Genomic DNA, 25,796 nt, shown 5'->3' with positions numbered 1-25,796 from the left:
ACTCTAATATTTATTTCTATATATCCAGTGCTTTAATTAGCGTAGATTAATTAGATTTAATTAATATTAACTGGACCTCTTCTTGTCTGAGTGGATTTGGGGTTTTTCTTAAAATAGTACCTGTGGTGTATGCTTTTAAAGCACAAACGCATTGTGTTTCTGATTTTGGATTTTATGGACAGATAATAGGGAACTAGCATTCACCAGAATTATACTACTTAGATTAAGACATCTTCTCCCAATGTCCTTTTTTCTCCCCCTTCCCTCCTCAGGTGATATCTATCGAGTAATTTCTAGCCCAGCTTCAGAGTACTTGGCAGAGTTGGCTTCTGAATACAATGAAGATCCAGATGCATTGAAGAAGAGGGTATTCTATGTTTAAACCATCTTTATAATAGATTCAGATAATCAGTTTCTTTTTTGGACCCAATCTTACAATGACCAATGCACATGCTTAAATTTACACACTCTAAGTAGTCCCCATGGGACTAGTGGTGCACATGGTGTATAAGGGGAAGCATTTGCATGTGGTTTTGCAGGTTGGGGTCCTTGGCTGTGATATACTTAGTCCACAGATCATGAAGTTATAACATTTGGTATAAATGTCTTAAGTGGTGGGGATGAACATTAAATGACTATAATAGACTTGGTCTATCAATTATTCATATTTAATCCAGAGGCAAAATGTCATTTTTATCATATAACATTTTTATAGTGTTCATTTTTAAATTTATCTATTTTACCATTGTCTGTTTCTTTTCATTATTAGGATTATGAGATCACTAACATAATTCATTTATTGACGAGGTTTTGCTGTTTCAGGGAAAATGTTAAAAGAATTATGACTGGAATTTTCAAGTCCGACTCATGGAGTTAGGCACATAATTTCCATTGAATTTCAGTGGCATTCAGTTGCCAAACTCTCATAGGTACCTTAGAAAACCTGAACCTATATTTTAAAAACAGTTCAGTTCTGTTTATGTACCACCTTTTACTTGTTTCCCTGTTTTTACCAGTGAGCACTGTATAAAATATGAAATTTAATTCCATTAAGAGAGCATTTTCTTGTGACCGTCCTGTTTGTGACAGCACAATTATTTACTGTGATGGTGGTGATATCACAAATGTAGAACTGTACCTACACTGTGCAGATGGTCAATCCGTAGCGGGAGTAGATCAATTCTTGGCAGTGAAGAACAAGGGAAGAAAAATTAGAAGATGTGATCCATGCAGTGTTGTTTTCCAATAATGTTTTTTTCAGTTTCCCTGTGTGATCAATGCCATGTATTTAATGTCCTAGTAGAATTAATTTATACATATGGTACTTGCATTTACTTGTGCAATTTCTTACAAAAAATATATTTTGACCATTTCCCTTTCAATATACAAAATATAAGAAAGCACTACAATCTTTTGGGAACTGCTCCAAATATTCCTTACTCTAGAAAATAACATTCTAATTTTAAATATAATTGTGTGATACTGTTGCCTAAAGGCTGCAGTTAGGGATCAGAGCCCCTAGATTGCTAAACTCTGGACAATGAAGATGAAGACCCTGACCCAAAGTCTTTATCTGAAATGTTCTGGATTGTTATAGCTTCATCCCATTTCATTTCATCATGAGAATGTGTTTTGGTTTTATACAGATACTGTCTGAAATAGAAAATGAAGAATTGCAGACCAGTGCAACTTCGGACAGTAATAGTCAACCCATCAATGAAGATACAACTTGCAGTGTGGTTGCTGATGAGCACTCTGTCACAGGTAAACAAACAATATTAATTTATTTGTGCTGCTAATTAGTGCATACTAATATCGCTGAATAAAATATTTCTTCTGCTCTGTCCTTTTGATGAGAATAGTTAAGGCAGTACAGTACAATATATATTACAATGCATAGGTGCCAACTCTGTGGGTGCTCCGGGCTCGAAAAAAAAATAGTGGGTACTTAGCACGCACTGGCAGGCCCACCTCTTCCCCCCCCTCCACGTGGCTAAGGGAAAATTGCCCTGGTGCCTCCATAGGTAGGACTGCTCTAAGACCTCCTTACAAATCCTGGCATAGTGGGCATGTATGTTTGTGGCAGATCCTTAGGCTGGAGTGGGTAGGCCTATAGAACTGTGGGCATTTTGTGCAGTGCCAGCTCTTGTAGGCAGCCCATAATAGATCAGCTCCATGGACTGCCACGTTCTGCTCGTAGCGCTTTTTCAGCCCCGGGAGCAGCAACTCCTGCTCTAGGGCTTCAAGTTGTAGGCTGTACAAACACAAAATCTTACTCATATTGTTTTCTTTTCAATCCATTAAATTATTTCATGATTTCAGATAAGTAATTACTGTGAGCTGAGACTTTTAGTTAAAAAGTGTGTTTGCTTAAATTCTTGTAGATAATTGTGACATGACCATTAGCTTTACTTACCATGAAGTAGAGGAAAGGTGCAGGCAAGAATTTGAGCTTTGGGAGGAGCGACAAAAAGAACTTGAAGACCAGAAAAGGAAAAAGCTGAAAGCTGAGAGGGAAATAGAGGAAAAACAAAATGAAGAGGAAAAGAAAAGAAGGCAACTATATCTGGAGGAATTTGAGGCTGAAAGGATGAAGTTAGAGGTGCTTCATAAGGTAACATTTTAACAAAGACATGTACAACATACCCCTTTATTTATCTGGACTACTTGAACATACAGATCAATGCTGAAGAGAGGGGAAAAAAGTACCCTCTCAAATCTCTGCACATCCCCACACTTCTGGTTCCAAAGAGAAATACTGCTGAGAATAGATCATGTAGATCTTTGTATTGATTGTCTCTTGTCCCTGTTTTGATCAGCTGTGAACTACTTAACAAAGCTGACATTTAAATTGTCATAGTTAGGCTTTATCATTATTAGTAAGTATTTATAGTATGGTATCAGCCAAAATCCCTGGACAAGAATGGAACCCCAGTGTGCTAGATGCTGTACAGATACAAGATAGATACTAGAGCAACTCATAAAAAGGACTTTTTCATGGAAAATTTTCCAACTTTTTGGTGAAAAATCCAAAACAAAATATTTTGGCTGAAAGTCAAACACTGCTATGGTGCCTCCTGGGATTTGTAGTTCTGTTTCTTGTGCTCCAGTTCTTTTCTTTTTATGTTGTTCTCCTTGGTCATATTATGCCTGCCTGATGCACCAGAGTTCCCTCATAGTGAAGTGAAGTGGTTGCATCATGGAAGTTGTAGTCTGGCTGGGAATCTCAGGCCATAGAGATGAATGAGGGCATAAGAAAAATGAATTACAGCTCCTATGAAGCACCTGATTCAGGTATCTGATTTCAATTTTTTTGGTTTTCAGCCTAAATATTCAGGCTGAAATATTTTGGTGTTGAGGAATCTGCTTTTTTGATGAAAAATTTCTGTTTACTGTGAATTTTGTTGTGAAAAACTTCATTTCATCGAAACCCCAGTTTTCTGTCAAAACTGTTTTGGTCTAAAATTTTCATGTAGCCATAGGAGACATTGTTCCTTCTTCAAAGAGCTTATGAACTTCAGAATTATACACTATTCTAATGGGGGTAGTTCACACTTCTGTCAGTGCATTTGTTTCAGACTTAGACATAATTGCATCAGTTAGCCTGTATGCATTTTGAAGGATCTCTTCATGTCCCATAAGGATAGACACTTTTTTTTAATTCTCAACAATAGATTGGTAAATAACTGCCATCTTGTTCTTCAAAATCTCCAAAGTAAAGTAAAGTACCAAGTTGCTGACCTGGTTTTGTCTTTCAAGGTATGACCAAATGGGTGACATTGAATCTGAGTTTTTAGCTACTGTTTTTTTGTTTGTTTGTTTTGTTTTGATTCAACCAACCTGACTGCTTATTATATTTCAGGTATCAGCACAAAATAAGTGGATCTTTGGAGAATGCTATTTTTATAGTCAGCTGTGATTTTAGTGAGTTACGTAATGAAATATATTAAAATAATTGATATAAGGTTACTTGTTATACAGCAGCAACAAGCTATGATGGAAGATGAGTTACTGAAAGAAAAGGAAGTTTGGAGAGAGAAGTTTAGGCAACATGAGGTAATTTGTACACATGAGCTTTTGTCAAAAAGGATTTGAATGTTATTGTACTATGCTTGAAAGATACTTTCATTGTTATGAAGGAAGACACATAGTGTTTTAAATCAAATTTAATGATTTATACCATGTGTGTTAAGAAAGTTTACCTGTGTGTGGTTTTAAAAAAGAAAAAAGTTTTTGAAATTTGTGAAAGCAGCCCTTCTTTTAAGAGGGTTAACTCTGGCTGAGCAGTCCATTTCTCTTCTTGTTTGAGCATCTGCAAATAGCTCTCAAGTTCTCCAGCTAAACAAAACTTTTGGCCAACTTTACAAACTGGAGTTTGTCTCCATGTACTGATAAGAAGACAATCCTGTGTCCAGACTTGCCTGGAGAAATGTAGAAGAAACCATATTAGCAGAAAGTAAAATACCTTTTAAGAATAAATCTATGTCTGTCTTGTTTCACATATTACAATTACATCTTAAGGAAGAGTTCAATAATTCAGATGCTGAATAAAATGTATTTCCATTGTTGTTTTGGCACAGGAATTGATCAAAAGACTACAGTTGCAAATAGAAGAGGAAAAAAGGGCCTTTGAAGAGCAGAAAGCAAAAGAAAGACAACACTTGGCAGAGCAGTGGAATACAGCAGCTGTGAAAATCCAAGCTAGATTTAGAGCATTTATCGTGTACAGAAAATATGCTCCTATCTTAAAAGAATGGAAAGCAGAAATTAAAAGGAAGAAGGAACTGCAACAAACAATGGAGAGAGAAAAGAGAGAAAAAGAAGAAAAAATGAGGAGACGGATGCAAGAAAGGAAGCAAAAAGAAGAGGAGGTGAGAAAGAGACAAGAAGAAATAGAAAGACAAGCTCATATGGAACAGATGAGGAGACGTGAGGAATATGAAAAGAAGAAAGTAAGTCTGAGGCTTGAACGAGAAAAAAGCCTGCAACTAGAAGGACCTAGAGGGCAACAAGGAGCAAAACAAAAAGAGAAAATAGCAATAAATACAGAAAATAGAGACAAAGACACACAAAATACAAAGAAAGAAAAAGAGAGAGAAAATATAAAAGACCTAAGAGAACAGGAAAAGGAGCAGAAGAAACAGATACTGGAAATAAAAGAAGAGGAAGAGAAACCAGAAAAAAAACATGTTGGAAAGATAGAAGAGGCAAATAATTTGGAGAATCCAAAAGACAGAAAACAGACACCACCAAACTCTGAGAAGAAAGAAGAGTCTCGTGAAAAAAGTAATGAAAATGAAGATGGGCATGTGATGACACATACAGGAAAAAGTTGCCTACAAAGTATAGATCTTGATAAAAATACAAATACAAATATGCTGGATAGAGAAGCCATTGTTCTTGTAGCTAATGATGCAATCGCAAATAAGGAAAACAGTATGCACAACAGTCAGTGGAATTTGGAGGCCCAGCCAGAGAACAGGACCAGTGAACACAAAATGCAATCGTGTAAGTTTGAAACAATTAAAACAGCAGAGGTTGTGATGAAGGAAATTCAAGAGGGAGTTTCTGAGGATTGGGACAAAAGTGAGAGTGTAATTAAGTATTTTGAGAGGCCACTAACACTACTTGATGATGTTGAAAAGAAGAGGCTAATGTGGATGACAACGTGTAAACCCTGGTCTAAAATTTATAGGGAAAACCAAAGAAAGAAAGTCATTAAAAGAAGCAGACCAAGAAAAACCTCAGCTAGTAAGATGCCTCCATTAAGTATAGAAATGATTATTCAGTGTGGCCCCTGGAAAGCCCTCCAACAGGTAACTAAATACTGTAAGTAATTCTTAAGCAGTGATGTACGTGAGAGCTGACTGGACACGTGAGGTGGAATTTTCAAAACTGCCAGCGTTGGCCTAATTGGTATTCCCATTGACTTCTTCAAAGGGAAAACAATGAGGCCAATGTTGAGTGCTTTTGGAAATCCTTCTTGTGGTGCTGAATCTTTGTTTTCAGCTGCTAAACGGCATTAAGTAACAGCTGAAAATACATAGTTTCCTAACGTTATTTTTCCATATAAGAAATTGCTTTATTGAAACAAGGATGTTCTGTGACTGGGATAGGAAGTGGTGCATAAGACCATGTCTCTATCAAAATGTGATTCACACTGATAAAATGGCCCAGAACTGCAGAATAGTTTATTTTAATGCAAAAGAGACTGGCACATATTTGTATTATTGTCAACTGACTTTTATCAACTGTGACAGGGTTGGGTCAGATGGCTACAGGAGAGAAAAAGAAAGCAGATACATTAGCCCCAGACTAAGCAGGTCCCTTTTTCCTGGGTAAGGTAACAGGGAAGGTCTTTTTTTTTTTTTTTTTGAAACAGAAAAGAATTTCATTTGTAATACTTACAAAGAATTACCAAAGAAAACAAAACAAACTATGCAACAAAACAAGGCAAACAGAAGGTATAACACAACAGCTTTCAGGGGAGAGAAGTGTTCAGGCTAGTCTGGGCCCAGAGCGGGGGAGCTTCCTCGACACTCATGGTCTTCCACCCTCCTGAGTTACCTGGTGGCCTAGAGCGGGGGGGCTTTCTCGACACTCGTGGTCTTCCACCCCCTCGAGTTACCTAGTGCCGCGCCCAGTGTCACCGATTATCCCTCTCCTGAGAGTGCCCGGCAAGATGGGCACGGCTGTGGGGTGGGCAGTTCAGGGGTGGGGGGTAGACACCCATGTATTATAGGACCCCTCCTAGATGACAGTAATGATGGTATCCACAGCGGCAACGGCTGGGGCTGGCGTCTCTTGCTCTTCCCCTCAATCAAAGGGTCAGACGGAGGGAACCAGATGGGGTCACCGAGCAGAGAACCCCGGACAGCGCCCACCGCTCCTCGAAGGCGTCAAGGGAGTCGGTGGACGCCGCCCAGAGGAACTCCGCCCGGATACGTGAATCTACTGAGGATCGGAAAAAGGCCCTACAATCGCAGGACACTTCATGGGCCAACCTCCCCTCTCTGGTTTTATAAATGGCTGTTTTAGCCAAGGCTAGGAGGAGGTTAACCAGGAGGTCTCGCGATTTTGTGGGGCCACGGATGGGGAGTGTATAGATAAAAAGGTGAGGGGAGAAATGAAGCCAAAAGCGCAATAGAATATTTGTGAGGAGCCGGAAAAGGGGCTGCAATCTGGCACACTCTAGATATACATGTGCCAGGGTTTCCCTCACATTACAAAAAGGACAAGTGTCCGGGATGGGGGTAAACCGTGTCAGAAACACGCCCATGCTCACAGCTCCGTGAAGGAGCCGCCAACTGATGTCCCTGACGGGCCTCGGGACCAAGATGGAATACAGGCTGGCCCACCGAGGTTGCTCACCCTCCAAGGGTGGCAGGAGGTCCCGCCACTTTGTATCGGGGCGGGACACCAGGGTGTGGGCATGAAGGGTGTGAAGCGTGAGTGTGTATAAATAATTCCGTGGTGTGATTTGAAAACTGACCGGCTGCAGTTCATGCAGCTGGCTTGCAGTGGAAGGGTGAGGGGTTTGTTGGGATCGGCAGGGTAGGGGCCCAATGGAAAGGTCCGGCAGGCCTGGCGTAGAGGATGGGTGGGGTGCACCCTCGCGCAAGGCCCGGTTGACATAAGCCCGAGCAGTGGGGCTCAAGGCGGCCTTCACCTCCTGAAGTACGCGCCGGAGGGTACGAGGGCTGGAGAGCCCCATGCGCCGAGCGAGCGTCAGGGGATCCAGCCAATCTCTCCGGTTGTAGTCCAGGAGGTCTCCGACCCTCGTGACTTCCACCAGGACCAATCTCTGGCGCACCGAGCGGGACTCCGCCACCTGCACACGGAGCTGGGGGTTGTGTAGCATGGGCTCCATGAGGAGATCTGCTCCCATGGTGGCCGCCACGGACCTGGTTGTTAGAAATAGTTTCCAGGTCCGGAGGAGGTCCTGGTAGAAGACCAGCAGCCCGGAGAGGTCTCGCAGAAAACCTCTCAGACAAAGATAAAAGAGCTGCCGGTGGTATCGGAGCCCTTGGAAGCGGCGCAGGAAGGCGTGCGCCAATATGCTCCACGTCGAACTACCTGCACTATAAAGGAGCCTCTGCAGGGCCTGGAGGCGGAAAACGCGGACCTGAGTGTACAGACACTTCAGGCCCTGCCTTCCTTCCTTCAGGGGTAAATGAAGAACTCCAACAGGGGCCCAGTGCATTCCTGACCAAAAGAACTCTAGAATCAATCTCCGGAGGTGGGTCAGGAAACCCGGGGCCGGTGCCAGGGTGTTGAGCCGGTACCAGAGCGTGGACAGGACTAGTTGGTTAAGCACCAGTGCTCTCCCTCGGAGGGAAAGACATTGGAGTAGCCTCGTCCATTTCCGGATCCGCTCTATCACCCCGCCCTCTAAATTTTGCCAGTTCTCCGGCGGGGAAGGGTGCGTGGCGGAAAGGTAAACGCCGAGATAGAGCAGTGGACCCACACTCCACCGGATGGTCTGAAGCGTGGGTGGGGGGAGCTTACCTGCCGCCAGTCCCCCACCGCCAAGCCAGAGCTCTTGACCCAGTTGACTCAGGTGGAGGAGGCTGCCAAGTAGATGGCCTGGCAAGCCTCCACTCGCGCCAAGTCGCCCGGGTCCTGGACCACGAGGAGTAAGTCATCGGCATACGCCAACAGGACCAGCCGCAGCTCCGGCTCCCGCAGCACCAAGCCTGTCATCCTCCTGCGGAGGAGACAGAGGAAAGGCTCGATCACCAGAGCATACAACTGGCCCGAGAGGGGGCACCCCTGCCACACTCCTTGCCCGAAGCTGATGGGTTCGGTCAGGGTCCAGTTGAGCCTAACCAAACGCTCCGCGGAGGCATACAGCACCCGGAGAAAACTCACAAACTGAGGTCCGAACCCAAACGCCTGCAGAGTGCTCAGGAGGTACCCGTGGTCTACTCTATCGAACGCCTTCTCCTGATCAAGAGACAGGAGGGCGAACGACAGACCGTCTCTCCGCCCGAGTTCCAAAAGGTCTCGGACTAGAAATAGGTTGTCAAAAATGCTGTGACCCGGGACAGTATAGGTCTGGTCTGGGTGGATCACGTCCGCCATCACGGACCCTAGCCGCAGTGAGATTGCTTTCGCTACGATTTTGTAATCCATGCTAAGGAGTAAGACAGGATGCCAGTTTCGTAAATCGCGGAGATCCCCCTTCTTCGGCAGCAAGGCGAGCACCGCTCACCTGCACGACAGAGGGAGGACCCCGCTCTGCAAGGACTCAGCGCAGACAGTGACTAGGTCTGGGCCGAGGATGTCCCAGAACGTGGGGTAAAACTCCACGGTCAGCCCGTCCATGCCCGGAGATTTATTGGTGGGCATGCGACGGAGGGCTTCCGAGAACTCGGCCAGGGTGAGAGGCAGCTCTAGTCGGTCTCGGTCGCCCACGCTGACCGTGGAGAGTTCCTCCCAGAGCACCCCACAAGCGCCAGGATCGGTTGTATCCGGGGAGAAAAGGCTTGTGTAGAAGTCACGGGCCCTCCCACACATCTCCTCCGGATCCGTGAGGGGGTGCCGTCTTCCGCAAGAAGGCAGGTGACCTCGTTGGCCTCCCTCGTTTTCTCCAGGGCATAGAAGAAGTGGGAGCTGCGGTCCATCTCCCAAAGGAGGCGGCTGCGGGACCGAACGAAGGCACCTCGGGCCCGGTGGTCCTCGAGGGCCCGGAGCTCCTCCCGCTTCTCCCGGCACGCTCCGCAGAGGGACGGGTCCTTGGGGTTGGCGGCCAGGCGCCTCTCCATCTCTAAGACCTCCCGTTCCAACTGCTCTATCGCCGCATTTCTCCGTCGGCTGGTGCCCCGAGTGTAGTCACGGCAGAAGAGCTTGGCGCGCACCTTCCCGAGATCCCACCATTGCCGCACCAAGGGAAAGGCACACCACTGCTCTCGCCAGGCCAGCCAAAACTCCCAGAAGGACGTCACGAAGCTCTTGTCCTCCAACAGGCTGTTGTTAAAGTGCCAATAGGCCGGCTCCGGTCTCTCTGCATGGAGGGAGACCGTTATGGTGACTAAATGATGGTCGGAGAATGGGGCCGGCTGAATGGCGGAGGAGTGGGCCTGTGAAAGATGGAAACAGGATAAGTAAATACGGTCCAACCGAGAGTGGTGTGACCGATGGGCCTCCACCCGGACAAAAGTGAACGTGGAAGTGTCATCTGGGTGATGGTTACGCCAGACGTCCACTAGGGAGTGATGTTCAACTATTCCTCGGAGAATGTTCGCGGCGGCCGGGCTCAGCTCGGCCCTTGAGCGGTCCTGTTCCTTGAGGGTGGTGTTAAAGTCCCCTCCCAGGACCAGGCACTCGTGCGAATCTAGGGTGCCGAGAAAGTCGGACACCCGCTGATAGAATTGTGGCCGCTTTGGGCTTGTTTGCGGGGCATAGATGTTAACAAGATTGACCACGAGCCCCTCCATAAGGACTCGAAGGTGCAGCAGGTGGCCCGGCACAGCCTCAGTGACCCCTAGCACCTCGGGCCGTAGATTGGGGGAGAACAGGGTCACCACTCCAGCTTGTCGAATCGTGAAGTGGCTAAAGTAGACCCTGTCCCCCCACTCCAGCTGCCACCTGTCCTCGGCAGTCGGGTCCGTATGGGTCTCCTGCAGGAAAACTATAGAGTACCCCCCTTCCCGAAGGTAAGAGAGCACCTGGGACCTGTGGAGAGCCATCCTACAGCCCCTGGTATTCAGGGTTGCAATAATAAGAGGTGTCATGTGGGGGGGTGGGGGTGTTCTTGGCCCCCGGCGGGTTGCGCAGCAACCCGTGACCCATCCCGTGGATGAGTAGATTGTTTCGGAAGCCGCGGGCCCGCTCGTAGGCCGCAGCACCGCGCTTTCCTTGCCCCCTGCCCTCCTGTAGAAGGGCCCTTGTGGTCTGGAGGATTTGGTCAAAGTCCCCCCGTAGCTGAAGAGCCAGCTGTACCCTATTGCGGGCGCCACGGGTGTGTTCTAGGAACTTCCGTAGTGCATGCTGCAGCTCATGGGGGGTGGGGTTACGATTTCCGGGGTATTCCCGGGTGGGGCTCTTAATGCAGCCTCGTGGTCCGCTGAAGCTGGCAGGCAGGGTGCGGACCACTGACAGGGCGTCTGACAGGCTGGTGTTATTAAATCCATTTCACGCCTTGGGGGGGAAGGGGATGGCAGGGAAAAAAATTGCAACTCCTTGGGGCGGGCCCTCTCCTATACCCGGTAATATCTTTGCCACATCCTCCTCCATAGACTCTACCAGATTGGTAATAGCAAGGGTGGGACTCCCTTGCTCGCCTGGGTGTTGTAGGGAAGGTGTTTCTTGGGCCCGGATGGGAGCAGCGGAGGATCGAGTAGGAGGAGGGTTGGTTTCAGGTGCCGGGTGGCCAGGGACGTCGGCAACGACGGGGCCGATGTCCTGCCGGGTCTCAGGTGCCCCTCCCCCCTGGGCCAAAGGGCAGTCTCTGCGGACGTGCCCCGCTGAGCGGCAGAGGTAGTACCGGGCCTCTCCGGTGGAGTAAAAGACCCGAAAGCGGGATCCTTGGTAGTGGACTAGGAAGGACCCCTCGAGCGCCTCTCCGTCACGCACCGTCGCCGGCGGTAGAAGCTGCACTTGCCGGCAGAACAAAAGACGTGACGGAGGGTGGGGTCCTTGCAGCCCAACGGGAGAGGGCTGATGACAGAGACAAGTTTCCCCAGGGTGGAGAGAGCGGGTAACAGGGCAGCATTGGGTAAAAAGGGAGGAACGGAGGTGAGGACGAGGCGAACGCCCAGGTCTTCTAGCGGCTCTAGGGGGACAAACACCCCCCCCCACCGCCAGTCCCTTCTCCACCGCCTCCTGAGCAGCAGCCTCTGAAGCTAAGAAAAAAACGACCTTCCCATACATTTTGGAGGCCACCACAATAGCCGTGGGTCCTACCACGTTCGCCAACGCTTGCACGTATGTCTCTACGTGGGGCGAGGCGGGCACCAGGAGGCAACGGACACCGTGCCTCCTGGTCAAGTGGGGAAGGGGCCCCGGCCGCTGGTGATGGTAGCGGAGGCAGTGGGTGGGCGAGATGACGAGGTGGCAGGCAGGGGGGAGCCTGCCACCGCCCTGGCATACGTCCTGGGGGCCGGGGGAGGGACGTTTGCAGAGCTGGTGGAGGGAACAGCGGGGGGGCGCCATGGTTGATGACAAGGCCACAGCGGTGGGGGCAGCCCCTGCCATGGAGGGCCTAGTGGTTTTAGTGGGGCCCTTTCCTTTCTTCCCGCCCTGGCCTTTTCGGCCAGCTGGGGGGGGGGGGAGTCCTAGAATCTGGGGGGGCGGTGGACGAAGCAGTGGCAGTAATCGCCCCGGTGCCTCCTGCTGCCGGTGCCCCAGCGGGGGCGGTGGCAGGTATTTTGACAGTGGTGGTGGTGGTGGGGGGCTCGGGGGTTGGGTGGGGGGGAGGTGGGGGAGGAACAACTGATATTGGTAAAGGGGCCTCGCCCCTCTCATTCTCCGCCATTGTGAGCAGGGAGAGATGGGGAGACACCGGAAGGAGGAGGGGGGAGGGGGAAGCAGATTAACCGCTCCTCCCTGCTGGGCTGCAGGCGGGGGGTACCAAATGGGTTGGACTGGAAGGGGGGGAAAAACAGGAATCGGGGTCCGGTGATAGGGGCAAGCTGTGGGATGAACAGTCCGGGGGGGGGGCTGTGGACCCATGCACGTTTGTCCAAAGAGTCTCGTTTGGTCGGCTGTTATGTCCGGTCCGAAAGGCAAAGTTCAAAGCAAACAGCTGGATCCGAGGCAGATGGCAGGTTGCCAGCAGGGACGGACGGCGGGGGGGGCCGTGACAGTTGTAATAATTTTGGGGGGGGGCACCGATTGATCGGGGGGCAGCTCCGTGCCACACCCCCTGTGCCGCCACAAACGTAATTAAGCCACAGTCAAACTCCCCCCCCCACGAGAGTATAATTCAAAAAATTACTCAGTCTTACGGCCCCCTCCACGATGATCTGTAGCTTCTCTGGGTGATTTCTTCTTCTCTAGCTGTGTTGGCTGTGTTCCAAGGCTTTCGGCAGGCCGAGAAAAATTGCAGAAATAAGCTGACAGCAAAACGGCTGGGTCTGGGGGCTTCCACTCCCCCCTCCGGATAGCGGGTCGGCAATCTTCCCCCCCCTCCTCCAGGGGTTTCAGCTGAGGCAAATAGCTGCGCCCGGGAGCAGGCGTTGGGGGGGGGGGGGGAGGTGCTGGCGGCAAGTTGGCAGCTGACCAGCACTCAATGGCAGCAGAAAACGGCAGAAAGACAAAACAAAACAAAAAAGCGTCTGGCCCGGTCGGGGGGAGAACTAAGGCAGGCTCAAAAAGTAAGAAAAATCCAGGCCAGGGGGCTTTAGGAAAGAATAGAAAGCAGATAGCTAAGGAGCAAGCGAGGGACGTCCCGTTTCCCAACAGGGAAGGTTCCAGAACAATCAGGAACCTTCTGGAGACCATTAAGACAGACAGGTTGATTAGAACACCTGCAGCCAATCAAGAAGCTGCTAGAATCAATTAAGGCAGGCTAATCAGGGCACCTGGGTTTTAAAAGGAGCTCACTTCAGTTTGTGGTGCACGGGTAAGGAGCTGGGAGCAAGAGGTGCTAGGAACTGAGAGTGAGAATGCATACTGTTGGAGGACTGAGGAGTACAAGAATTATCAGACACCAGGAGGAAGGTCCTATAGTGAGGATAAAGAAGGCATTGGGAGGAGGCCATGGGAAAGTAGCCTAGGGAGTTGCAGCTGTCGCACAGCTGTTCCAGGAGGCACTCTAAACAGCTGCATTCCACAGGGCCCTGGGTTAGAACCCGGAGTAGAGGGTGGGCCCGGGTTCCCCCCAAACCTCCCAACTCCTGGTCAGACACAGGAAGAGCTGACCTGGACTGTGGGTTCATAAAAACGGCCAAACTGAGTGCTGCTGTGAAGCTCCAAGGCAAGCAAATCCGCCAATAAGCGCAAGACCCAACAAGTTAGAGGAGGAACTTTGTCACACAACATACCATTATTATTCCTAATATATATGATACTTAGTTTAGCGACGATTCTTTTCACTTCTATTATGATAAGATTAGATACACTTCTAATCTGTTGACGTTATAAATGAGATGAAACCCACGTTGGCTTCTGTTTTGCTGTCGCATTAATCTTCTATTCATTCACATTATACATTATTAGTACTGAAGCACTTATGTTTGAAATGGACATCAAAATCAAATGAGTTTGGCTACCTTTTTATAGTTTTACCAATTTTTTCCACTATCAGTCATAAATTAGGGCTTTCAATTAATTGCAGTGAACTCAAATGATTATCTCAAAACAAATTAACTCAGTTAAAAATAATCACGATTAATCACAGTTTGAATCACACAGTTAATAATAGAATACCAATTTAAATGTATTATAAATATTTGTGGATTTTTTCTACATTTTCAAATATATTGATTTCAGTTGCAACACAGAATACAAAGTGTACAGTGCTCACTTTATATGATAATTTTTTAGTACAAATATTTGCACTATTCTGTGGAATGGTGGCCAAAGAGTAAAGGGACATACGAATGTTTCGCATATGCTATTTTTGTTTCTTTTCTACAGTACAAATATTTGTAATAAAAATGATTAAAAAATTGCAATTAATTGCAGTGCTCACTTTATAATTGTTTGACAACCCGATTATAAATCATTTTCATGTTTTTATGATGCTTAAGTATTGTTGTTATACATTTTTTTTTTATGACGGGAGCATTAATTTATCAGTTAATGATTTTGCTGAAGATCAGAAAACTTTTAGTCTTTAAGTGTTTTATAGTAAATTCAGAATCTAGACTTAATTCATATAATTGTATGCTACGTAGTATGTATTTAACTTTAAAAAGGCTACATAAAAATACCATTAGAATGCAATCTTATGGACATCCTTTTCATTGAATGTGTGTAGGTTACAACACTTACGCTTCAAGATTTGTCTGGCTGTAGCCTCTCCACATTGTCAGAATGTTCAAATCTTCAGTTATTGACCCTTAGACGCTGTGGACTAACTGCACTGGAAGGATTCAGTAACTGCAAAGGCCTAAAGTATATTGATGTGGAGGTACCTAGCATATTTTACTGTCTACGTGGAGGTGGGGTGAGACTGTCATCTCTGCCATTCAGAATACTATGAGACTGAATCCATCAGTTTATATGTGTATGTACATATAGGACAATATTTTTTTTTAAAAGTGCCAAAAGTTAGTCTACTAAGTGCATAGTTAGGATTTGCTCTTAATAAGCAGCCTGATTTTCTACAATTATGAGTACTTAACCTTGTTCCTTGTTTTTGGCTCAAAGACAAAGTTGAAGGGACACAAGGAGATGCTAGTCTACTGTATATATTGTTATAATTTTAAAGTGCAGTAATTTGGAACTTCCAGAAGTCAGAAATAGGCACAGTCTCTTTCTCTGTCTCCGAGTATTAGGTTGTGAATGGCTCTAGTGTGAGTATGGAGGGAAAGTGATAAATCTTCATTCCCTCTGTTGCATGGCTGTACAAAGGCTGTCTCCCCCCACCCCACCCCATAGTGACTAGAGCATTTAAAAGTGGGCAAGAAGGCCTTAGGCACATATCTCCTGTGTACTAGCCCAGATTGCTTGCCCACATGAGCAAGGAGCAGCACCAGCATTGGTTTCTGGGGCACAGTCTTTCCAGTGCTGCTTCTGCGGGGGGTGGGGGAGGGGTGGCATTGCACTGCTGCTTTCACGGAGCTGTGGCTTAAAATCTAAGTGACTAAAGAAAATGTGTCTTTTTATAATGTGCCTCATTTAAAGAACTTGACGATTTATATGAAATGGATGGTTTTACCTTTTCGGTTTTTAGTATTTTGATTATGTCAATGCACTGGGAGAGTTCATGCATAATGACTAACAGAAGACAAATTGTGTATACAAGCTTTGAATGTTTCTTTTTTGCCCAATGACTACTGTTTGGAGTGTGCTGTGACCTTCTCAAAACTGAGAGAGGAATGGGCAAGGTCAGTTATAGCTAAGGCAATGTTGTCTAGTGGCTAGAGCAGTGCACTGGGAGTCAAGACTCTCTTGTGTTCTTTCCCCAGTTTTCCTACCTATTAAATATAATCTTGGGCAAAATTTTCAAATGCCCACTAATTTTGGGTGCCTCAAATTACAGCGCAAAAGGCGTAAGAGGATTTTATACATATAGCTAACCTGTTAATCTTTCTCTGACTGACATTTATGGGTGATGAGGTTTTATACTAAGTGTTGCCTAGTATTTTTACACACAAACTTGGTGTTTCTAAGGATTAGAAATGTTATTCTATAGACTGTCTATTCGCTGGAAGTTGGGTGGCTTGATCTACGGGCAGTGCTGGCTCCTCTGATAGAAGACTTCCATTCAAACTAAAATGACAGAGCAGTTAAATGCCCCTTTGTTTACTAATAGCTGAAACAACAGAAGACACTTCCCAAATCACAGATCAGCATGGCAAGGCTCGAGTAGGAGTTGAGCCATTTGGTCTGAGGGGTTTTCCTAGCACACCAACACAGGGGACTGAGTATTCACAGATTCCAAGGCCAGGAGGAACCATTGTGATTGCCTAGTCTGAGCTTCTGTAAGCCACAGGCCATAGAACTTCCCCAAAACAATTATTTGAGCATTGCTGTTTGGTGGAGCTGTAAGTGCCTGAGAGTCAGAAGCAAAGAAACTGCCTCCTGTTGTGTGCTTCCTACTGTGTTCAGTGAAATAGGACTCTCTGTACATTCTTTATAAATGGATTACATCAAAGATGCCTGACTCAACCATCAGTTTTGCCTCTTAATGGAAACACTCCTCAAGGCCCCAAATACTAGCTAACTGCTCAGACTAAAAATGGTTAACGACAGTAAAGTTTACAATATTTTTGAATGACCCATAATAATGCTTAACTTTAATATAGTGATTTTCATCAGTAGATCTCGAAGAGTTTCAGTCTTTTACGGTATTTATCCTCAAACACCCCGGTGAGGTAAGGAAGTGGTGGTATCCTCATTTTTACAGATGGGGAACTGAGTAACAGAGAGACTACATGAGCAAGTAGTCCAAGAGCACACAGGAAGTCTGTGGTGAAGTAGGGAATTGAGCCTGGATCTACCAAGTCCTAGGCAAGCTAACCAAACGCTGGACTACCTTTCCTCTCTCGCTGAAAACTGCCTATACTTTTCTATTCAAAATGATCTTTAATTTTATCTGTTTTTTTTCTTTGTGGTAGGAAAACAATATTCAGACAATAAGTTGTGAGAATCTAGACAATCTCTGCATTTTAATTCTGAATAAAAATCAACTTGCATCCCTTCAAGGCTTAGATGGCTGCAGTGATCTCAGGAAACTTGAACTGTCCTGCAATAAAATCACTCGAATTGGTAAGAAAATATTAAAGATGATGCATTTTATTCATTTAACATCAGTATTGTGCATTTATTCATAACTTGGTTTGGTTGAGGATAGAAAATGACTGTTGCCAATGTAGTAGTGTTTATTTTTAATCTTGTAACAGGCTTATTTCAAAGAAGATATTACTCAGTACTCATGTCCTTTATTAGGATGGAAAAATCGGAAAATTACATTTAAAATCTTACACCCTTTGTGGGACGTGAATAGTTTAAAATCTCAAGCAAGGTGGGTGGACGATGAGAAACATGAGGGGAATTAATTTGTTTTAGATAATAAAGGAGGAAAAAATTATACAAGGAGAGAAATACTTGTCCTAGTTCCTCCCTCTGGGAGTAACCAGGAGACCCACTGGCCTAATGCTGGTACAGCAGGCCTCAGAATGTTTTCTCTGTAATGAAGGGGCAGTTAAATGCAACCCAGTGGAAAGAATTGCTGATTCTGCTGCATTAGAGTGGGGAGAATCGGTTTTTTGGTTGTCTACAGAAGAATGAACCCATTCAGCTGGCAAGAGAAAGCCTCAAGTTTTCCCCTCCAAAAGTAGCCTTAATAATTGAAGCGGGGAGAGAGGTAAACCGCCTTGTAATTACCTAAAATGATGATCCTAGTGCTGAAAGGAGCAACGTGCTTCTTCCTTCAAGAATGAAACACAGCAGGTAGATCTGCTGCTGAAAGGGTTGCAGATCCTGCTGTGGGGACTGGGTCATGTTGGAAGGTAGAGTTGTGAGGGCCACAAAGATGTAGGTAATCATTGGAATACTTAACTAATTCAAACAATGAGCCTTCTGGGGCTTGCCAGGAACTAATTCGAGTGAAAATCAAAACATAGGTTTTGAGGAAAGATTTCATTTGCTGAAGCAATTCATCTTTTGTTTGGAGGAAACTCATTTGAGCTGAGGAAGCCGATGCAAGCAGTGGGTGGGTAGGTGGCCAGCTCTTGAGCTGAGGCCGCTTCAGATGTGTGTATGGAAGGACTTGAGTTGAGCATCAGAAAGGTGGTGCTTTTGAGTGCTTTGTCTTGCTTTAGACTTGTCTTAACGTTTACTGATAAACAAAATGAGGTGTTAACAGAAATAAGGAATTAAATGAAAAACCAACATCATTGCAACTTCCACACTGACAAATTAAGCCCATACACATATGGTCATTTAAAAAAAATTAGAAGTTTTTACAGCGGCAAAAACAGAAGTTTAGACAAATATGCAGATATGAGAGGTGAGGGACAAACTCCATGATTAACAAAATAAACAAGAAAAAGGCAAATAGGAAATATTAAACTTGAGAAATTAGTGATTGCACAGCCACCCATGTGGTGTTAATAGCTTCAGTTTCAAAATGCTAATACTTTGGATATTGGATTGTTGATTTTACATATTAAAGTACATGACCATATTTCATGTTTCTGGGGACAGTGTCCTGCGGTGGTTGTAAATGGTGGTGGTGTTGGCACTTCCTATAAAAACCAATGCCAGTAGCCTCAGGGGAACTGAGGAAACAAACTGCAAGAAGCAATACTGGAACTTCCTCCATGTCTGGTTGCCAGTGATGCTGTGTGAGATTATTTGTTTGAGATGGATTTCCTGTGGCAGAATACCTGCAAGATTAATATGCAAGTGACATAATATTAATAGATGATCCTTAAGTATGAAGTATCTATGTACAGAGCAAATGAAGTAAAAGCCTTCTGTACTATCTATTATGTACAATGAAAGTACTGTATTTACTGAGTGTAAGATGTGTTTAAATGGAGAAGTGAATGTTCAACGAAAAACCACATGGTTTTCTCTCCTAAGGAACAGCTTTGAGGATGTCTGGATAAACTAAATGCATAACATAGATTTTTTTGTTTGTTTCACACAATAACATATTGATAGTTAGACATCTTATAGAATCACACAAAGATGGACTTGTGTTTTTAAGATGTTAATTTGCTCCTCCCATCTGTAAATCTAGTAGAATGTCCCATGGCAATTTTGGAAGTTGCACTGCTGTGTAGCATTCTTTTTTACATTCAGTTCATTCAGTTTTAAATTATTCTAATCTATGGGGTGTTTTTTTTAAGGGCTTATTTATATTTATGGTTGTAACAATTCAGGTTAACTTGTTGCAGGAAGTTTCCTAGATACTATTACTTTTGTTTTCACCAGAGTATAAAAGTGGGGGGAAATGGCAGTTGGCAGAAGCTGTCAATAAAGTAAATGGGGTTGAGGGGAACGCTTTATTGCAAAGGAGCATGTCCTCTGAAAGCAGCATGCTCACTGCCTGAGTGATTATACTTTTGTACAATGAACGTAAGGAACTTTAGCATATGTATATACTTGGGAGGGGGCTGGTTCATTGAAATATTTCTTTTATTTATGAAAAATATATTTTTTAAATCTTGTCAATTATGGCATTCATAGATTCCAAGGCCAGAAGGGACCACTGTGATCATCTAGTCTTGTGCCCTGTGTAACACAGGTCATAGAACTTCCCCAAAATAATTCCTAGAGCAGAGCTTTTAGAAAAACATTCAATCTTGATTTTAAAATTGCCAGTGATGGCAAATCTACTACATCCCTTGGTAAATCGTTAATTACTCTCATTGTTAAAAACGTATGCCTTATATTCAGTCTGCATTTGACTAGCTTCAACTTCCAGGCATTGGATCATGTTATACCTTTCTCTGTGATTGGGGCACCCATTAACCCTCTCTTTGTTAAGCTGAATAGATTGAGCTCCATGAGGCTATTGCTATAAAGCTTGTTTTCTAATCTATTAATCATTCTTATGGCTCTTCTCTGAATCCTCTCCAATTTACCAACATCCTTCTTGAATTCTGGATACAGTATTCCAGCAGTGGTTGCACCAGTGCCAAATACAGACAAAATGTAACCTCTCTACTCCTATTTGAGACTCCTTGTTTATGCATCCACAGATTGCATGAACTCTCTTGGCCATAACACCACACTGCGAGCTCATGTTCAGGTGATTATCCAGCACAGCTCCCAAATCTTTGGTTAATAACTAGATCCAGCCCCTTTGAAAATGCATGTGTATGCTGCTGCTTCTTTTTTCCCCCTGTGAATTTTTCTGTGGGTTATAGGATGTGTATTCTACCTGGTATGCTACCAGTGCTAATGAGAACAAAGCACAGCCCTGGATCACCCTTTCAGGCAGTCTTGGTTTTACCATTTGTTAGAAGTTAAGAATCGCCTAATTGGAGCATCAGCTTACTCAGAACCCCTCTTCTCTCTTTCTTTCAGTCAGAAGTCTCCTCCTGTTCGTCATAGGACCTCACTTCTCTTGCCTCAGCCATTGTCTTCCTGTTTTAAAAAGAAAGTTACTTTATTGCTGCTGGTCACTGAGTCAGGACAATGTGCGCTGAATGGGGTGCTATGGGCAAGTGGGTGCTACATGCAGCTGCACTGTTTTCACTTTACCAAGAGCAGTTCTGCTTATAGAGGGGTTTTCACCTCAGCTTGTTTTATTGAGACATATGCATATAATCACAGAACACCTTTTTTCATGTACTGCCATAGCTGGTATCACATCATGTGTTATATGTTGGTGCCTTGTCAGTGCCCATGAGAAGTCAGACTCTCAACAAAATCATTACTATTTTGTAAGCATGACAAGATCTTTAGCATTGAACAAAACACAGAAGGTGTAAGATTGGCCATACTGGGTCAGACCAATGGCCCATCTAATCCAGTATCCCTGTCTCTGACAGTGGCCAATGCCAGGTGCTTCACAGGAAATGGACAGAACGGGCAATCATCGAGTGATCCATCCCCTGTCATCCACTCCCTTTGCACTCTGCACAGTGCAAAATATATAGTCACCTAACATTTGTGGTTAGTTTTAACCTTGCATATGTCTGCAATACAGCCAGTACATATTTGTATTACAGTAGCACCAAGAGGTCCCAAAGTAGATTGGAACCCCATTGTACTTAGCATTATACATACACAGTGAACGAAAATCCAAGTCCCAAAGAGCTAACAATGTAAATAGATGAGACGGACAAAATAGACCAGACAGAGACAGGGCTTTCAATCTAAATAAATGAGGAAACAGGTACATCAAGTGAAATGGCTTTCTAAGATTGCGTAGTAGGGTAGTGACAGAGCTGGAAATAGAACCCTGGTCTCTTAACTCACGCACACCTCCTATACAGTTCCCCTTTGCACATCCTATACTTGTCTGCCACTAATTTGAATCCAGTGCTGTCTTTTAAGGGTGTTGACCTTGCTACACAGAAATACAAAGCTTTAAAAATGGAAAAATAATGCTGAGACAAGTTCTTGCAGCTGTCAGCAGTTTTCAGTACTATGCTTGAAATGAAACTATGCTCAGTCCACTAGATGGTGCTAGTTCCCTTTTAATCCCCCCCCCCCCCCCAATAAATAAATAAATAAAATAAAATCCAGAAAAGCAGCTTGCAGTCTGGTATAGTATGTCACAGGCGTATCTGAAATTCTTTTTCAGTAATTAAAGGCTAGTAAATTAATTTCTTAAAGCTCGGATGGGAGGAAATAAACTGCTTGTAACAGACCATTTGACTTAAATTTACTGTAGTATCAGTTTAATATCTGATATTCTTTTCCATTTCCAGTTATTATTATCCTAAGTCCTATGCTGTATAAATTCTTAATGTAATGTGAATATTGATGTTTAATTTTTACTTTTTTTTCCCCTTTATGTTTTTTCTTCTTTCTGCATACACCCTCTGTACCTGTGGTAACCCTTTCTTTGGCTGGGACAAACAGTACTTTGGAAGGCCTAGGTTGCTCCAAGGAGATTACCACAAAGACACCTCCATCCTTGCACACATTATCTCTACTCTGTGCATGGAAGGATGGGAAGGTTGGGGGTAGGTCTGAGAAGGACTGCCTCAACTACCTCCCAATTCTGTGAAGATTACCCAGAAAAAAGGTCTGGGAGGGTACTACATTTTTCTCACTTTCCCTCCCCCTGCCATAGGTTTTTTATACCCTATTCATCACTATCATTTTTGAGCTCCCTTCAAGGAAGCCACAGTGCTAGGAACAAGTGAGGAGTGAATGGGCCCAGAGCCGGTATAGAGGTACAAGGCCTACCCAACTTTCAGATCCCCTGAGTTCCATAAAGTTGTGGGAGGAACCTAGTCTTGTTGCACTATCATATAAACTGCCAACAGAATGATTTGGGGGCAACTCCAGGAGAGAACTCTCACTCTCCCAGGTATAACTGTGGGGTGTGATAGCCTGATTCTTGCTCTGTATATCAGCTGTTAGGAATGCTCTTTAAAAATATGGTAGTTGTAGATATAGTTCAAGACATACATATGTTTACAGATACCTCACTTTCCTTAAAAGACTTTGTTTTAATGCTCTTGCTTGAACAATGCATGCCCTCATTCACTTCCCTGCTGATTAGCCTCTGTGTATTATAGTGGTATGATTAGTTCTTACCATTTCTGGTCACTTTTTAAAAACTTTAACTAAAATATTTCAAAGTGAGACCATTAAGCTTTTGCTCTTAGTAGAGATTTTAAGATGGTGGCTAGTATTTTGCTAATACCACAGGACCTTGACTAAATATGCTTTCTGCCTTGGGTATTTACTAATTTCTCTAGTCACAGCATTGTAAGAGAACTTTACTGCATGAAGCATGTCCTGTTACAACAATGTGCATGTGCACAGAGAATGCTAAGTTTATTTGGTTTCTTGTTTAGTTGATAGACTCAGACATTTGCTATTTTTGTATATTCTGAAGATGATTGTTTAAAATGCTTGAAACACATGGGGATGAATGTAAAATTAATCGGTGTTTAAAATACCTCAAAATCATTGTAAAGCCTTTTATAGAGAACTGAATGTGTTTGTTTTTTATGTATAAAATATGAACCTGTTACAATTTCAGTGTGCTTTATGTTTCAAAATCAACACAATTTTAATCACATTATGATTTAATTCAGGTTAAAATATGAGTTTTCCTTTTCAGGTGGTTTAGAGTCATTGAAAAATCTCCAGCAACTAATTGTGGACCACAATCAGTTAATTAGTACGAAAGGTCTTTGTGATGTGCCAACTCTCATGCACTTAGACTGCTCTTTTAATCATCTTACTCAACTTGAGGGCATTGAGAATTGTGGTCTGCTTCAGATTCTGAAGTTACAAGGAAATAATCTAAGTGAGGTAATATCCGTGAATCAAATAGGCTGGTTTTTCATACCCATGCTTCTCTGATACCAGTAATACAGCCCATGATGCTGATCACATTTTCTTTTTTTTTTTTGAGGGGGAGATGTACAAATGGCCAGCTATGGGAGTTTGGTGTCTCAGTACCCTTTTTAACCTTTAAAAATCCCCCCCTCAGTAATTTAGTTTCCATTCTTTGCACTATAGTGGGTAGTTTTCAGTTTGTTGTATACTACTTTTTTTTTTAAGTTGGTCAAACTGCTATGATCATTAAAGGTAAAACGAGCCATGCGTTAGAGAGATTTCTTCCAGAATTCAGTATGGGATGATTTTCATAGGTGATGACTGCCTAAAACTTGAATTAAATCATTGTGGGCTTCAACTCTCATAATGAGGCCCTAGATGGCTACCTGTACATTTAGTCACCTTTCTTGGCAATGGCTTTTATATAAAGCTGAGGCAAAACCTACTTGTCAATAAATAGTCAGTCATTGCATGAATGAAAGCAGTAAATTTGTGTACATTGCTAATCTCAAATTCTGTGTTTTATATTGAATGTTCAGACTATGCACAAAGCATAGAAAAATGTTAGCATGTGATAATTGAAAAGGATATACATACTATGTAACAAAGCATATCTGTAATAGTATTTAATAATCTAATCAAGAAAAGCAGCTGATAAGCATTCAATTTTTATTTGAAAAATAATAGCAAAAAATCACTTTTGTGTATTTAGCTCCCTACGTTGGAAAATCATGTTCTGCTAAGAGAACTATACTTGGATGACAATAGTATTTCAACTATGGAAACATTTTCTTTTTATTGGCTGCCTCTGCTACAGATCCTTTCTCTATCACAAAACAGGTAAAGTGGAAAGTCTTTCTATTCAAGCAATTTAATACATAGATATTTACAAAATAACAGTTCTCTTATGAGTTTTAGGTATGAACCTGAGCGTATATAAAGGACAACTCTGCTGTACCAGACAAAGCAGAGTTCCTAGGATGATTCTGTCTGAAAAAGTATATTTAGCAATTAATAGGTGTAATCTTCTTTAGACAATTTTGAAAACAATGGTGAGTATAAAAGGTTAACTTAAAATATAATTATGGCAGTGCTGTAAATAGTTATTTGTAAAACAGTGTCTGTCTTACTTCCCATCAAAGGGCTGGTTTTGCTCCAAAAGTTGGACCTAATAGTGGCCTCCCACTCGATCTGGAATAAACAGTGCTAATTAAAAAGTTCATCAAGATATTAATTTTCATTTCCATGCACACATTGTATTCAGATGTCAAAGAAAAGGAATTTCAAGTTGCTTATCAGATTTTATTTTTCATTGTTACAGTTCAGTTTGATTTAAGGTGTAAAAAATAAAATAGGGGTTTTTTTTCTTATTATTTATAAGTCCTATAGTAAAATACAAAGCTATGGGAAGTCATAAATTAGTATGTGGCAATCTGTGCTTCTATGGGAATATAGTGACCACATGTTCTGAGTCAAAAGGTTGTTACCCTTTTTTATGTAGTTGATTTCAAAATTGAGTCTATCTCAGTGCATGAGCAAAGGCAAACAATAACAAACAGTTACAATTCTGGATATTTCTACTTCTCTGTATTACTTTTGTACAAACTCATAAGACTGTGTGTGCGTGCCTATGTGGTTTTTTGTTTGTTTGTTTTTGAGATATAAGTAGCTACAGTTTTTGAATGGGAAGTATATTTTACTAGCTTACATCACCATTTCAGACATTTTATAAAGGATTTTTGTTAGTAGCTTGCCCTCTTGTCACAATGTAGGGTATAGGTCTGCAGGTATTTTGCATGCCCTACTGTAGGGCATATACAGAATCGATAGCCTTCCTGAAAACATAGGGCAGTGCTAAAGAATTTAGGGCATGTCACACTAAGCAGGGTTCTGTCATAGCTGGGGCATGGTACTTTCTGTGTCCAAGGAGAGCCAATTGGCTATGATTGTGGGAAGATGTAAATAAAAAATGTGTTTTAGATTCACTTAGGGGGCATTCTGACTTTTCAAACTATGCTTTACAGGTCACCTATAATGTAGTAACGCGTATGAAATTGCAAGGCATGTAGGGTGGATATGCGAAAATCTAGACTTCTTTCTTGATCAAGCTTTCTGGAGACAGTGCTTCATGTCTGTGACTAACACGAGCACTGTTTGGTGGGCAGTGGATTTTGATTTACTCTTATTTTGGTAAATCA

General features: G+C 43.6%; 1 protein-coding gene across 5 annotated transcripts in view; it reads left to right on the top strand.

Moving 5' to 3' along the window:
• The window catches only part of LRRIQ1 (leucine rich repeats and IQ motif containing 1), a 182,635-nt gene that overhangs the window by 13,746 nt on the left and 143,093 nt on the right, over nt 1-25,796 (top strand). For 4 of the 5 annotated variants that reach the window (XM_048835653.2, XM_048835652.2, XM_075124308.1 and 1 more), the window contains exons 4-12: nt 273-367; nt 1,647-1,764; nt 2,385-2,614; nt 3,982-4,056; nt 4,581-5,816; nt 14,927-15,079; nt 17,232-17,382; nt 23,378-23,571; nt 24,311-24,438. In XM_048835653.2, coding sequence (XP_048691610.2) covers nt 273-367; nt 1,647-1,764; nt 2,385-2,614; nt 3,982-4,056; nt 4,581-5,816; nt 14,927-15,079; nt 17,232-17,382; nt 23,378-23,571; nt 24,311-24,438 — 2,380 coding nt within the window. The remainder of the gene's footprint in view (nt 1-272; nt 368-1,646; nt 1,765-2,384; nt 2,615-3,981; nt 4,057-4,580; nt 5,817-14,926; nt 15,080-17,231; nt 17,383-23,377; nt 23,572-24,310; nt 24,439-25,796) is intronic. The other variant, XM_048835654.2, reaches the window with a different exon arrangement.

Source organism: Caretta caretta, chromosome 1 (genome assembly GCF_965140235.1).
Source record: "Caretta caretta isolate rCarCar2 chromosome 1, rCarCar1.hap1, whole genome shotgun sequence".
Lineage (NCBI taxonomy): Eukaryota > Metazoa > Chordata > Testudines > Cheloniidae > Caretta > Caretta caretta.
This window is presented reverse-complemented; position numbering and strand designations above follow the sequence as displayed.